Here is a 15,996-nt window from a genome sequence, read left to right on the forward strand (position 1 = left end):
AAAAAAAAAAGTGAAAGAACTACTATAGAATGAATGAGGAGTCAGATAATACGGCTTTGAGTCTCTGAGCCAAACGGTGCTTGTGTTAGTCCTCTCTCATTACTATGACACAAAATGTACACAGCTTCTCTTCCTCTAAAAGCAAAGGTTATTAACGCACAGTTTCTTTCTCTGGAACAAAATGTTTAAATTTAGAGATCTGTGGGTAAATGCTGATCTCTAGGACAAAATGCCTTACTTCTCCTAAGTGAAAACATGGGGGGAAATGGTGGATGGCAGTGTTTCAAGAATGCAATGGTTCCCAGTTGAACTTAGTCAAGCCCCCTATTGCCTGAATTGGCACAATGCCTAGAAAACTAAATAAATTCAGTCAGAACTGAAGGGGGAAGCACACAAAGGTTAAAAGGGTCAAAGCCTTCAAACTACTTTAGCCAAAAGCTTTAAAAATAGCAGTAGACTCTGCTAGTCAATCTCTATAGATGACTAGTAGGCAGAATTTCTGGGACAGGACAATTAAAACTGCACGGCCTTTGTAACATATAAATGGGATGGACCCGAAAATGACTTTGTTTTCTTTCTTTGAGGCAAGAGTCTCACTCTGTTGCCCCAGACTACAGTGCCATGTCCATCAGCCTAGCTCACTGCAACCTCAAACTCCAGGGCTCTAGTGAGCCTTCTGCTTCAGCCTCCTAAGCAGCTGGGATTACATGTGCCCGCCACAACACCCTGCTGATTTTTCTTTTTTTTTTTTTTATTAGAGATGGGGTTTTGCTCTTATTCAGGCTGGTCTCTACTCCTGAGATCAAGGCCTCAAGTGCTAGGATTAAAGGCATGAGCCACCTAACCTGGCCATGATTTTCATTTTCTGGGAGAGGAGATGTAGAGACACTAGGTATGAGGCCCCAAACCAATCCCCATGCTTTACTAACTAGCACCAGACAAAAAGAATTATAGAAATCTATCTGAAACCATCAATAATCTCTTTAGCCTAAAGAACCTTCTGGCAACATACAATTAAGGAGTGAAGCTGGGATTCTAAGAGAGGAGCCACAGATGTGAGTAAGGCAGTCCATGAGAAAAAAGGTCACGTGGGTGGCACCCGTACCTCAGTGGGTAGGGCACCAGCCACATACACCCAGGTTGGTAGGTTCAAACCCAGCTCGGGCCTGCTAAACAACAATGACAACTGCAACAAAAAAATAGCCGGGCTTTATGTTGGGCACTTATAGTCCCAGCTACTTGGGGGGCTGAGGCAAGAGAATCACTTTAGCCCAAGAGTTTGAGGTTGCTGTGAGCTGTGTGACCCCATGGCACTCTATCACTACAAGGGCAATGTAGTGAGACTCTATCTCAAAAAAAGATAGAAGGGCACAACCGAGGAGTCTCTGCAACTAACAGCAATTATAGTATCCTCAAACTCAAGGTTATTTGCAATCACTGGAAATATCTGGGGTCTTCTGACATTCCTGGTAACTCCTGAAAGTTTACTGCAGTATTTCTTAGCCAAACAAGATCTACAAAGATACTCTTTAGAGAGGTGTACTTCTATAGAAAGTAAGCAAATTGACATTTAGAGGAGGAATATACTTAAAACTCAGCGACCATTTGGCTCGGTGACTGTAGTTCAATTGGCTAAGGCACTAGCCACATACATCAGAGGTGGTGGATTCGAATCCAGCCAGGCCTGCCAAACAATGACAACTACAACCAAAAAATAGCCAGGAGTTGTGGCAGGCGCTTGTAGTCCCAGCTACTTGGGAGGCTGAGGCAAGAGAATCACTTGGGCCGAAGAGTTTGAGGTTGCTGTGAGCTATGATGCCACTGTACTCTACTGAGGGCAACAAAGTGAGACTCCGTTTATAAAATAAAAGTTAAAAGGAGGGGGGCCTTGTTACACACCTAAATATAAAAAACTTAGTGCTTTTACAATAAGTTTTATAATAAAACCAACACAATGACTAAAGGTCTCTAATAGGTTCATTTTATAAAAATTGTGGGGTGGCGCCGGTGGCTCAAAGGAGTAGGGCACCAGCCTCATATGCTGGAGGTGCGAGTTCAAATCCAGCCCTGGCCCAAAAAAAAAAACTGTGGCTAGCTGCAGTGGTTCACCCCTGTAATCCTAGTACTTTGGGAGGCTGAGGGAGAAGCACTGTTTGAGGCCAGGAGTTTAAGACCAGCTTGAACAAGGAGACCCCTATCTCTACAAAAAAACAGAATCAACCAAGCCTGGTGGGGGATGCCCATAATCTCATACATGGGAGGCTGAGACAGGAGGATCAACTGAGCCTGCAAGTTTGAGGTGAGCTAAGGGATGATTCCACCGTAGCTCAGGCCACAGAACAAGACCTTGTCTCAAGAAATTACATGGTAATAAAATAAAATGAAAAATTTCATTTCCTCCCTACTATTTCTACTGACAACACAAGGAGGACTCCTTAGGCATCAACTCTGATCTCTCCAGTCTGATGGTGCATCCCTTGAAACAAAACTCTCTACAATTTTTTCCAACATAAAACTTTAAATCTTCAGTCAGAGATGAACCTTCCCACCGGGGTGCCAGTAGCCTAGGTAACTACATTATAGAATCTATCACTTTTGAACATTGTGTTATCAAACATGGCTCCCAAATTACCAATTCTTCTTTTTCCTTGAGAGGCTTGGCACCTCTAAGCACAACCCCGTTTAGGTTTCATGACTTAGAAAAGGCACAAAACACCTCAAAGAGCACTAATCAAAGGAAAATAGGCAAGATATTAAATTAAAAATGGAGAGATTAAAGTAGGAAGAGAAAGGCTGACCTTCACTGATTTGATCAACACATCTCAAGGCTAGGCTGACACAGGCAGTCAAACCACAAGTCAAGATGCTTAAGCAACCTTCTTCATGTCCATTAGATTCACTGCTCAAAATCTAGACCAGCTTCCTAAATGTAAAAGTTAAGAACATAGAAAAGAAACTCTGCTGGCCTTAGATTATCACTAATTTGAATAAACTGAATAAAGGTATTAACTTTGCTTTGGCTTTAACTAAACACTGCATATAAGGTATTAATAAGCACTGGAATGCCATGAGGAAAAAGAAAATGTGCCCCAGGAAAAAATTAACTGATGTTGTCAGTAGACATTAGGAAGATCAGAAGTTTAAACAAAGTTAAGAGTAACGTGCCCACCTTTCTATCCCAGCATACCCCTTTGTAAACATACTGGAAACTGGGTTCCAAAATCATGTGTAACCAAATTCAGAAAAAAGTTACCTACCACTATCAGAAGAATCTTCTTTTTTAGAGCGCATCTTTCTTTTTCTTCCACGTTTACTCTTCTTAGTTTCTCCTCCATTTTCCCCTTCTACACCATCTGGACCAGCACAATTATCAGCATGTCTTGCCATGGTATTCTAATAAAAGGAACAAAATTCTCTTTCTCACTACTAAAAAAGCTGAGATAAGATCAGAAGTTCTCTTTACTTCATTTTAATAATATCAATATATTAAGTCTGAAAGTTCTATTATCTGCTAAGTGTGCCCTGAACATGCTCTCCCCATCCAAGGGAAATGGATAAGGCTGGGTCCTCAAGAGGAGACTCAGAAGTTCACAGACAGGGACAGGGCAGATCAGGACAGCTCCTCATCCTGTGCAGACCTGACTAACATGCCCCACCTCTACCCAGGACACAGTTTAAGCTAGCCAGGGGTGAGATAGAGATGGATGCAGATTTCAATCTACCTAAGGAAATTTCCTTACAGAATCAATCCTAATCAAAGATACTTCATTTGCCAACAGTGGAAGAGTTCATGTATGGATAGAAAACCCTGAGATGAGGATGAATGGCCCTTTTCAAAGGGTAGAGCATCTCTACATTTATATCCTCAGCAGAAACACCACCCCAACTTTGCAGCAGAAGATAAAAAATTCCATATTAAGACCGTACGAGGGGAAGTGCAGTTCTGACCCTTACCCGACGTGTAAATGTTTTCCCACACTTAGAACAGACAAAGGCTGCGGGGACAAAGTTAGGGTCATGGTAGCGTTTGAAGTGCATGTCGAGGAGCTGCTTCTGGCGGAAGGTCTTGTCGCAGTGGCTGCAGGCGTAGGGCTTCTCCCCAGTGTGGGTGCGCTTATGCATGATCATGTGCCGCTCCTAAAATAGCAGGGGTGGCAGGAGGGTGTCAGAGTCTTGTACTGGGCAGCTACCCAGATACCTCCTCCATGCACCCACCTGAACAAAAGGCCTTTCTCATCCAAGGGACTAGACTCCACACTGCTTGTGAAGATAAAGCTATCATTCTTTACTGGGGCACAAAATTGTTTCCATAAATTCTAGTACAGGCAGCTGGGACTACAGGCGCCCACCACAATGCCCAGCTATTTTTAGAGACAGGGTCTCGCTCTTGCTCAGGCTGGTCTCTAACCCGTGAGCTCAGGCAATCCACCTGTTTCGGCCTCCCAGAGTGCTAGGATTACAGGTGTGAGCCACTACGCATGGCAGTGTTTGTGTTTTTGTTTTTGACACAGAGTCTCACTCTGTTACCTTTGGTAGAGTGCCATGGCATCATAGCTCATAGCAACCTCAAACTCTTGGGCTCAAGTGATTTTCTTGCCTCAGCCTTCCAAGTATCTGGGACTATAAGCGCCTACCACAATGCTCAGTTATTATTTTTTTTTTTTAAGAGATGAGTCTAACTCTTGATCAGGCTGGTCTCAAACCTGGGAGGCTCAGGCAATCCACCCATCTCAGCCTCCCAGAGTGCTAGGATTATAGACATGAGCCACCGTGCCTGGCCTTTCACGTAGTTTTGAAAAAGTCGTCTGCCTTAGTAACCTGTGACTAAATAAAGCATGACCTTTGATTCTGATGACATTCTTTACAGACCATAGCCTTTTCTTTTCTTCTTTTTTTAAATTAAATCATCACTGTGCACATTAATGCAGTCATGGGGTACAATGTGCTGGTTTTATATACAATTTGAAATATTTTCATCAAACTGGTTAACATAGCCTTCATGGCAATTTCTTTCTTTTTTTTTTTTTGAGACAGAGCCTCAAGCTGTCCCCCTGGGTAGAGTGCCGTGGCACTACAGCTCACAGCAACCTCCAACTCCTGGGCTCAAGCGAGTCTCCTGCCTCTGCCTCCCAAGTAGCTGGGACCACAGGCGCCCGCCACAACGCCCGGCCTATTCTTTGGTTGCAGCCGTCATTGTTGTTTGGCGGGTCCGGGCTGGGGATTCAAACCCGCCACCCTAGGTGTACGTGGCTGGCGCCCTAGCCGGTTGAGCTATAGGTGCCGAGCCGCAATTTCTTAGTTATTGAGTTGAGACATTTATATTCTACATTTAGTAAGTTTCACAGGTACCCTTGTAAGATGCACTGTAGGTGTGGTCCCACCAATTACCCTCCCTCCACCCAACCTCTTCCCACCCCTCCCCTCCCTTTCCCCATATTCTTGGGCTATAATTGGGTTATAGCTTTCATATGAAAAATAGCCGGGCATTGTGGTGGGCACCTATAGTCCCAGCTACTTGGGAGGCTGAAGCAAGAGAATAACCTAAGCTTAGGAGTTGGAGGTTGCTGTGAGCTGTGTGATGCCATGGCACTCTACTGAGGGTGATAAAGTGAAACTCTGTCTCTACCAAAAAAAAAAAAAAAAAACCCACCATAGTAAGATATATTAAAAAAAAACCCTTTTGATAATATTGGAGACTGGTGAGGCATCAGTGGTTTGCTGAGGGTTCATACCTGTCTACAAGCATAATCACACTGGTCACACTTAAAGCGCTTCTCGTTCTTGTGTGACTTCTGGTGCTGGATGAGGGCATAGCGCTCATGAAACACAGCATCGCAGTAACGGCATTTCTTGCCTTGCTCAATGTAGGAATGCTGCTTTCGCAAATGAACACCTGAAAGCAAAAATGAAAAGCCCAGTGTAACTTGTCAATGAGAAAGCACTAATAAGCATTCTAACGAGTTAAGAATACATTGCCTCTGTTTTTTAAAAAAAATTTCTACATAGAAAATGAATTAAAAAGAGAAATAAGAGACATGGGGATATGGAGAGAGATGGACACAGATGATGATAATGGCCATAGAAGAGAAGGGAAGAACTGGTGAAAGATGGAGGAAGTTGAATTGATAAGATTTAGTGACAATGTACGATGGGGAAGAAGATGGGTGCCAGGGGCCAGGCATGGTAGCTCATCCCTTTAATCTTAGGGCTCTGGGAGGCTGAGCTGTGAGGACTGCTTGAGCTAAGGAGTTCAAGACCAGTTTGTGTCTACTAAAAAAAAAATAGAAAACAAAATTAGCCAGACATTGTGGTGGGAGCTTGTAGTTCCCTTGCCACGTTGCCCAGGCTGGGCTCAAACTCTGAGGCCACAGCACTCCAGCCAGGCAACAGAGTAAGACTCTGTCTCAAGGGGGGGGGAAAAAAAAGATGCTGTCAGGAGTGACCTCCAAATTTTGGGCTTGGAAATCCAGGCAGGCAGGCTACTTACTAAGATAGGAATAGTAGAAGACAGACAAACACCAATAGGTGTATGTGTTTGTTTTGGGGTGTTGGGGGTTGGGTATAGCAGGGAAGTATTAGACATTTAGTTGTGGACATGTTAAATTTGAAATGCCAGAGATAATCAAAGTAGGGATGGGATGGCGAGGGATAGATATTTACATACATCTAACTCAAAAGAAAGACCCAGGGAACTTAAATTTAGGAGTCATTAGGATTTAAGTGTGATCACATGAGCTGATGAGATTACTAGGGCAAAAAGAATGGAAATGAAGAGAATGGATAATGCTTTAAGAAATCTAAGAGTTGGGCAGCACCCATAGCTCAGTGGGTAGGGCGCTGGCCACATACACCGAGGCTGGTGGGTTCAAATCCAGCCCAGACCAGATAAACAACAATGACAACTGCAACAATAACAAGAAAAAATAATAGCTGGGCATTGTGGCGGGTGCCTGTATTCCCAGCTACTTGGGAGGCTGAGGCAAGAGAACTGCTTACACCCAAGAATTTGAGGTTGCTGTGAGTTGTGATGCCACAGCACTCTACTGAGGGCGACATAGTAAGATTCTGTCTCAAAAAAAACAAAAAATCTAAGTGTTAAGCTAGACACAACTACAGGTGCCCACCATAACGCCCGGCTATTTATTTTTGTTGTTGCAGTTGTCATTGGTGTTTCAGCTGGCCTCGGCCAGGTTCAAACATGACAGCCTGCAGCCAGCGCCCTACCCACTGAGCAAGGGTACCACCAAGACACCATCTCTTAAAGAAAAACAAAAAGAAAAAAACTGGAGGCCGGCACGGTGGTTCACGCCATTAATCCTAGAACTTTGGGAGGCCGAGGCCGGTGGATTGCCTGAGCTCACGGTTCGAGACCAACCTGAACAAGAGTGAGATCCCTGTCTCTAAAAATAGCCAGGCATCAGGGAGAGTGCCTATAGTCTCAGCTACCTGGGAGGCTGAGGCCAGAGAATCACTTCAGCCCAAGAGTTTGAGGGTGCTGTGAGCTATGACACCATAGCTCTCTACTGAGGGCAACCAAGTGATACTCTTTATCTCAAACCCACCCCTGCCAAAAAAAACAAAAAATAACAAAAACTAGCTAGACGCAGTAACTTACAACTGTAATCCCAGCACTCTGGTTGGCAGAAGTGGGAGGATTACTTGAGCTCAGAAGTTCAAGACCAGCCTGAAAGAGCAAGACTCTGTCTCTATTAAAAATAGATAGGATTACAGGCATGAGCCACCACTCTTTTTTCTTTTTTTGAGACAGGATCTCACTAATTCACCCAGTATAGAGTGATCGTAACTCACTCCTGTATTTAAGCAATCCTTCCACTTTAGTCTCTCAAGCCTGATTATAGGCACAGACCACCATGCCTGACTAGTCTTAAAATTTTTGTAGAGGTTGGGTGGGGTGGATTACTTGAGCTCAGGAGTTCCAGACCAGCCTGAGCAAGAGTGAACCCTGTGTCTTTACTAAAAATAGGAAAATTAGCCAGGCATGGTGGCACACGCCTCTAGTCTCAGCTACTCAGGAGGCTTAAGTAAGAGGATCTCTTCAGCCTAAGAATTTGAGGTTGCTGTAAGCTATGACACCACGGCATTCTACCCAGGTCGACAGAGTGAGACTCTGTCCTAAATAAACAAATGAATGAATAAATAAATAATATAATTTTTGTAGAGATGAGGTCTCACTATGTTGCCTGGGCTGGTCTCAAACTCTGGCCTCAAATGATCCTCCTGTCTTGGCCTCCTAAAGTGCTGGGATTACAGGCATGGAAAAAGACAGGAGAAACATGACCATGTTCAGAGTTGAAAGACCAAGGAAACAGACAATGAAGATGAAAACAATAATGGTACAAAGACTCCAAGAAGACAAGAATGTAGGGTCAGGGAAGAGGCAAACGAACATATCCTAGAGAAAAAGACTGCCACCAACTCTCTAGAAATAGATGGGTAAAGAGAAGACAAGTGCAGACATAAGTAGGTCAGTAGGGTTTGTTTTTATTTTTTAAAGGATAAAAAATACAAGTTTATCTTTTAGAAGGAGTGAGAAAGTGAGAGGGGGAAGAGACTGGGGAAAGAGGGAGAAAAAGAGCAGCGAGATAATATGGCATCCCAAAGGAAGAATGCCCACAGGTTAATAGGTTTAATAACAGGAAATCTGGAATTTTAATCTGTTGCCTTTATTTTTTTTGTGAAGTACAAAGAGTCTCTACATTTACTGAGACTATAGAGAGGGAGAGAAAGGAAGAGGAAGTTTAGAGGTTAAAAGAGTGGTTTGCTCAATTCTGTATTATAGCATGGTGCCCCCCATAAAGCAGAAACCCAAATATTTGTAAAATAAATGAACAAATGAATTCACTAAAGAGAAAATGGAAGCATACGTGACAAGAACAAACTGTTGGACTGCCCAGGAACAATGAAGGCCTAGCTGCAGTTAGGATCCTGAATTTATGGTGCTGTAAGTCTGCTTCAACTGAGGTGATACATTATCATACCAAATTTAAAGAGAGACAATTCTGGGGTAGGAATGGAAATGAAGTAAGGGTAAGAATGGCTCTCACTTTTTACTCTCTACACATGTTTATTAAAGGGAAAACAACTTTTTTGGATTGTTTTTTGGGGGTAATTTAACTATTATTCAATAACTTCTACACACTTAAGGGCTTCATAAAGAGCTCATTATGGCCAGGCACTCTTGGAGGCTGAGGCAGGTGGATCGCTTGAGCTCAGGGTTCAAGACCAGCCTGAGCAAGAGAGAGACCCTGTCTCTACAAAGAATAAAAAAACTAACTGGTTGTTGTGGTAGTTGCCTTTAGTTCCAGCCTCCAGGATTATGGCTTAAGCCTAAGAGTTAGAGGTTGCTGTGAGCTAGACTGACACCATACACTGTAGCTTGGGCAATGTATTTAGAATGTCTCAAAAAAAATAACAAAAACAAAAAAACCCCCACCTCATTATGTAGGGTCTGGGAGGTACCATGTGAATATAAAACATCCAAGGTGTTTATCTGCATCACGTAAGTGAATAATTTTTTCAAAATGGAATAATTCGGCTCAGCACCTGTAGCTCAAGTGGCTAAAGTGCCAATCACATACATTGGAGCTGGTGGGTTAGAATCCAGCCCGGGCTGGCCAAACCACAATGACAACTACAACCAAAAAATAGCCAGGCGTTGTGGCAGGCACCTGTAATCCCAGCTACTTGGGAGGCTGAGGCAAGAGAATTGCTTAAGCCCAAGAGTTGGAGGTTGCTGTGAGCTATGATGCCACCACACTCTACCCAGGTTAACAGCTTGAGACTCTGTCTCAAAAAAAAAAAAAAGGAATAATCCAGACAGTGGTCTAATGGCTCAAACATACTGCATAGGAGATATTACTTAGATTTCAGTTTTTATAGGACAAAAACAGTAAAACCCCTTTAAACCTTTCCAATGAAGTCCTTAATAGCAAAGTAGAACATGTGATCCACGGGTTTATGGAGCCCAAAGTTCTCTGCTTCAAACTCATAGTTTCATCTTGTTTTTAAACTTTGAAACAGAGTCTCACTTTGTTGCTCTTGGTAGAGTATCACAGCATCATAGCTCACAGCAACTCAAGCTTTTGGGCTGAAGTGATCTTGTCTCAGCCGGCTGAGTAACTTGGACTACAGGCACCCACTACAATGGCTGGCTTATTTCTTTAGAGATGGGGTCTTGCTCTTGCTCTGGCTGGTCTTGAACTCCTGAGCTCAAGTAATCCATCCACCTCAGCCTCCCAGAGTGCTAGGATTAAAGGCATGAGCCATTGCACCTGGCCTCACAGTTTCATCTTCAAAACATTTCAGTTAAACTGCAACCAAACAATAGCCGGGCGTTGTGGTGGGTGCCTGTAGTCCCAGCTATTTGCGAGGCTGAGGCAAGAGAATGGCTTAAGCCCAAATGTTTGAGGTTGCTGTGTGTGTGATACTACTGCACTCTATCAAGGGTGACATGGTGAGACTCTGTCTCAAAAAAAAAAAAAAAAGTCAGTCTGCATTTTTTGTCAATATAATCATATTATACGAAATTTTTTTTTTTGCTATTTTTGGCCGGGGCCAGGTTTGAACCCACTACCTCCAGTATATGGGGCCAGCGCCTTACTCCTTTGAGCCACAGGCGCTGCCCACAAAAAACATCTTAATACAACTATTATGTATCAATAAAAATGAAAAAATGTCTTAGGATACCAACTAAATCATGTAACTTTCCTCAAAATCGTTTTGAGTAAAACCAATATCCCAGGCCATGTTTATGCTGGGGCTGGGTATGTTATTATGACCTAGGTACTTACACAAACCCCAGTGTGATAAACAGCGAGAGGATGTGAATGCTTTGCCACTCAGAAGCCACTTACAGTTTTGGTAAGGACATCTCTCTGAGCCTCAGGTTTATCGCCTAAAAAATTCAGAATAAGGGTGGGTGTGGAGGCTCACACCTGTAATCCTAGCACTCTTGGAGGCTGAGGCATGAGTTCAGGAGTTTGAGACCAGCCTAAGAGCAGGACCCTGTCTCTACCCCCCCCCCCAAAAAAAAAAATAGCCAGGCATCATGGCAGGCACCTATACTCCCAGCTACTTGGGAGGGTGAGGCTAAAGGATAGCTTAAGCTCAACACTTTGAGGCTGCTGTGAGCTATGACACCACAGCTCTCTACCAAAGTGACAGAGACACTGTCTCAAAACAAAACAAAAAATAAAAACAAAAAAACCAAAAAAAAAAAAAAAAAAACCCAACAGAGTAAAATATGCCTTAATTACTTCATATGGCAGATGAAATGAGCAAAAAAGTAAAACAAAGGAAAATTTGTAAACTATATATGAAAATAAAATGTTCAGGCATGCACGGTGGCTCATGCCAGTAATCCTAGCACTCTGGGAGGCTGAGGTGGGTGGACTGCTTGAGCTCACGAGTTCAAGACCAGCCTGAGTAAAAAGAGAGACCCTATCTGTACTGCAAATAGAAAATGGAGGCAATTTGATCACTTGAGCCAGAGTTGGAGATTGCTGTGATCTATGATGCCATGGCACTCTATCTAGGGCAACAGTTTGTGACTCTGTCTCAAAAAAACAAAACAAAACAAAAATAAAATAAAGAAACAGGCGGCGCCCGTGGCTCAGTGGGTAGGGCACCGGCCACATATACCCAGGCTGGCGGATCCTAACCTGGCCCGGGCCAGCTAAACGACGACAGCTGCAACGAAAAGATAGCTGGGTGTTGTGGTGGGTGCCTATAGTCCCAGCTACTTGGGAGGCTGAGGGAAGAGAATCACTTAAGCCCAAGAGTTTGAGGTTGCTGTGAGCTGTGATGCTACAGCAGTCTACTGAGGGCAAAATAGCGAGTCGACTCTATCTCAAAAAAAAAAATAAATAAAATAAATAATAAAAATAATGTTCAGGGAGCAAGTTTTTTTTTCTTTTTTTTCTTTTCTTTTTTCTTGGTTTGTCATCCTTGGTAGAGTGACAGCTCATAGAAACCTTTGGGCCAAGTTTGAACTCACCAGCCCTAATGTATGTGGCTGGCACCCTAACCACTGAACTATGGGCGCTGAGCCAGGAGCAAAGTATTTTGAGCAAAGAACAGAATGGACAATATTTAGATTTCTTTTTTTCAATAAGTAAAATCAAGGGATAAAGCCAGGGAATTCTATCTTTATGTCAACACTAAACTTTTTATTGATAAATTCTGTTGTATGTGAACTATGCACAGATAAACTCTGTTGTAGTGTGCCTATGCACAGAAACACAGTTGTCACCAATAACGCAGTCTAATTACTTAGAAAGTACAAATGTTCTGGGGAAAAAATGCAATAGGTTGACTGTTGTCACTTTTATTTTACTTGTACTATGTCACTTCCCTATTTGGGAAATGAAGGCTACTAATTAAAGGTATACATTATTTCCTTCCATCACAGCTCTCATTAATTTACAGATGAGCTATACTCAGGATAAAATTTTGTGGTATGACTGCAGTAAGAGAAAGAAGAGATAGAAAAAAAAAATAGCAGCTAAGCAATCGTTTTCCTAAGTGGCAGGCCATTCACATAAACAACATGTGTGAGAGTCAAAAGATGATGCTATTTATGGTCCTCGTATTTTCACTAATCCTTCAAAATATTTTTTTTCACCTGCCACTAATTAATCTACTTACCCAAATCACTTTTTCGGGCTATGACCGTGTCACAGTGGGGACAGTGAAATTTGGCCACATTTTCTGTGTGCTTCTGTAAAATGTGCATCTTCATGGTACCACTCTGGGTAAACCGAGCATGACAAATATAACATTCGTAAGGTTTTTCCCCTTAAAAGGAAATACAGAATGAATACATTAAATAAAACAAATACTGTCATGTAATGGAAGGGTAACTCAGGTGGTAGTTGTGCTAAGCCCAAGAATCTATAGGTCTTACTCTGGAAGGCTGAGGCTCAGTCTCGGCAGCCCGCTGCCATCTATCTTCAGAGATGGCAACAAGCCCTAAACTGCTGACTGGCCCCTCTCTGCTGCCCAGCTCTGTTCTGTTCACAGCAGATACTATGACAATGCTTACCTTTGGGGGAGACTACATGGAGGACCTACAAGTTCTTCATTTTAGCAAAAGACAGCACTTGGGGAAACTGAACAAGTTGGGTTAAATACTACCCAGACTTTAAAAAGTACAACTTCTAGACTTTTGTTTCATTTTATTTCTCCCTTAAAGTATTATTTACATGTTGTAGAAGGACTCAAATTGAACAAAACAAAATCTACTCTCCAATGTATTCCCAGAACAATAAATTCAGAAGATATGCCAAGAGAGAGAAGCATCCCATCATATACTATGTCATCTTGTCATTCAGGTAAGCTATCGGGCATGTGGTGGTATTGGGTCCTGTGGGATCCACTGAAAAGCAGTTCATTAATACAACAAGGAGTGGAGAAGTCATACCTGAATGGGTTCTCATGTGCCTTTTCAGCTTGTATGTGTCCCTGCTGGCATAACTACACAAACTGCACTGGAACGGACGCTCTCCAGTATGAGAGCGAATGTGACGTTTTAATTTGCTGACCTGAAACATGAAAGTAACCGAATCATATGACTTCCATTAACATAGACTATAACATGAGCACTGTGGGTTAGGTGCATTGGGTCACTGAAGTTCAAAATACAGGAAAAGTCCTATCCTTCTTCCTCTTCCTTATGTGTAACCTCTGCTTCTGAAATCCAAATCACAATCCAAGAGAAAGGAGTAAATAAATGGATACGAGTGTAGATGAGTCAACACTGGTTACTAATAATTGTTACTGAGTATACACTTCAACTTTGTTCACCCTCTTTTCTTATCATTAGCCTTTCCTGATAGACCAGGCTGTAGGTGTCTCTCTCATTTATCATCCAAACTGCTGACTATGTGTTTAGCATCCTGCTGGGAAGACTATCCAGAAACTCCGTCAAACTTGATTCTAAGAAGTATTTTGAACAATCACTAATGTTTTATTTGAAAAATTTAAAATGCATTCCAATTTTAAGAAAACCCCTGCAATATGTGCTACATACCACAATCCCATACATAACAGTTAAATAACTGTCCTAATAGTATTACTGATTAAGTCTCTTCCCAAGATCTGACTACTTAGCACCTATTAAATTCCCATATGCATCATGACTTACTTTGTTCCAATGAGCTATTAATCTATTACTGCTCCAACAACACAGCATCTTCATTTACTATGTAACTTTACAATATCCAGTATCAAAAGCCCCTTCATTCTGTTTTCAAATTTTTCCTTCTTCTCAATTTCAGTGTTTTCAAATTTTTCTTAGCTAGCCATTCACATCTGTTCTTCCAATTGAAATTTATTTATTTATTTTTTTGAGACAGAGCTTCAAGCTGTTGCCCTAGATGAAGTGCTGTGACATCACAGCTCACAGCAACCTCTAACTCTTGGGTTTAAAAGATTCTCTTGCCTCAGCCTCCCAAGTAGTTGGGACAACAGGCGCCCGCCACAATGCCCAGCTATTTTTTGGTTGTAGTTGTCATTGTTGTTTGGCAGGCCTGGGCTGGATTCAAACCTGCCAGCTCTGGTGTATGGGGCTGGCGCCTTAGCCGCTTGAGCTACAGGCATGGAGCCCCAATTGAAATTTAAAATCAACTTATAATATCTCTTCATTTATATGCTTTGGAAAAGTTTGTGAAATTTCCTTCAAGTAGATTCCAAAGATACTTTTTTCTTTTTTTTGGTTGTTGTCTAATTCACCTCTCAGTCTTTTTGTTATTAGTAGAATTTGAAATATTTCATATCTCCTTATCATTAACTGCTGATTTCTGTATGCTTATCTTTTATCTGGCCACCCAACTCATGTACCTAAAACTTTTTAGCTGATGTTCTTGATTTCTTCTGTAAGCAAGTAAGTCTGCAAGAAAGAAACTAGTTTTGTCTTTTCTTATTTTATTCTACTAGCTAGGACTTCTAGCACAATGTTGAAACAGTTAAGAAGGATATCTTGTTTTATTCTAGATTTTAATGAGAAGACTTCCAGTGTTTCAGAATTAATTAGGATGAGTCTACTATAGGTTTCTGGTATATATTCCTTTTTTTTTTTCTTGAAGACAAGATCTTGCTCTGTTGCTGGGGCTAGAATACAGCAGCAGCATCATCATAATAGTTCACTGTAACCTCAAACTTCCGGGCTCAGGCCAATCCTTCTGAGTAGCTGGGACTATGGGAGCTCACCACCACACCTGACTAATTTTTCTATTTTTTGTAGAGACAGGGTCAAAATTTCCTGCTCAGGCTGGTCTCAAACTCCTGGCCACAAACAATCCTCCAACTTTGACCTCCTAAAGGGCTGGGACTGTAGGTGTGAGTCACTGTGACCAGTCTATATGCCTTATTTTAATTAAAGAATTTTACTCTTAATTTGAACTTGCTAGGACATAAAATAGTAGTAAATTTTATAGGTATTTTCCTCAGTTATCTGCAGAAATGATCATATAGTTTTCCTTTAATCCTTCAATGTAATATGTATCAATCATTTCCTACTTGGTCTATCCATGTGTTTTAGATATACCTGATAACACTTTTAAATACATTACTAAATCTGGTTGGTTATTAATTTCATTTAGTATTTTTTTCTTCTCTGTGAGAATCATAGTTTTTGGTAGCATCCTTATTCAGTTTTGCTAACAAGGTAGCCTTAAACAGTAGTTAATAAACCTTGTTTTGTTTTGTTTTGTTTTGTTTTTTTTGAGATAAGAGTCTCAAACTGTCACCCTGGCTAGAGTGCCACAGCGCCGCAGCTCACAGCAACCTCAAACTCTTGGGCTTAAGCAATTCTCTTGCCTCAGCTTCCCAAGTAATTGGCACTACATGTGCCTGCCATAATGCCCTGCTGTTTTTTTTGTTGCAGCTGTCATTGTTTTAACAGCCCCGGTGTACGTGACCAGCGTCCTACCCACTGAGCTAAGGGTGCTGTCTTCTTTGTTTTTTTTTTTTTTTTTT

General features: G+C 41.9%; 1 protein-coding gene across 2 annotated transcripts in view; it reads right to left on the minus strand.

Moving 5' to 3' along the window:
• The window catches only part of CTCF (CCCTC-binding factor), a 62,234-nt gene that overhangs the window by 4,234 nt on the left and 42,004 nt on the right, over window positions 1–15,996 (minus strand). For both annotated transcript variants that reach the window (XM_003799388.2, XM_023518906.1), the window contains 5 exons: window positions 13,442–13,562; window positions 12,667–12,816; window positions 5,733–5,893; window positions 3,955–4,137; window positions 3,258–3,393 (listed from right to left, as the gene is read on the minus strand). In XM_003799388.2, coding sequence (XP_003799436.1) covers window positions 3,258–3,393; window positions 3,955–4,137; window positions 5,733–5,893; window positions 12,667–12,816; window positions 13,442–13,562 — 751 coding nt within the window. The remainder of the gene's footprint in view (window positions 1–3,257; window positions 3,394–3,954; window positions 4,138–5,732; window positions 5,894–12,666; window positions 12,817–13,441; window positions 13,563–15,996) is intronic.

The sequence above is a fragment of the Otolemur garnettii genome, unplaced genomic scaffold (genome assembly GCF_000181295.1).
Source record: "Otolemur garnettii isolate 467f Iridium unplaced genomic scaffold, OtoGar3 scaffold00151, whole genome shotgun sequence".
Taxonomy (NCBI): Eukaryota; Metazoa; Chordata; class Mammalia; order Primates; family Galagidae; genus Otolemur; species Otolemur garnettii.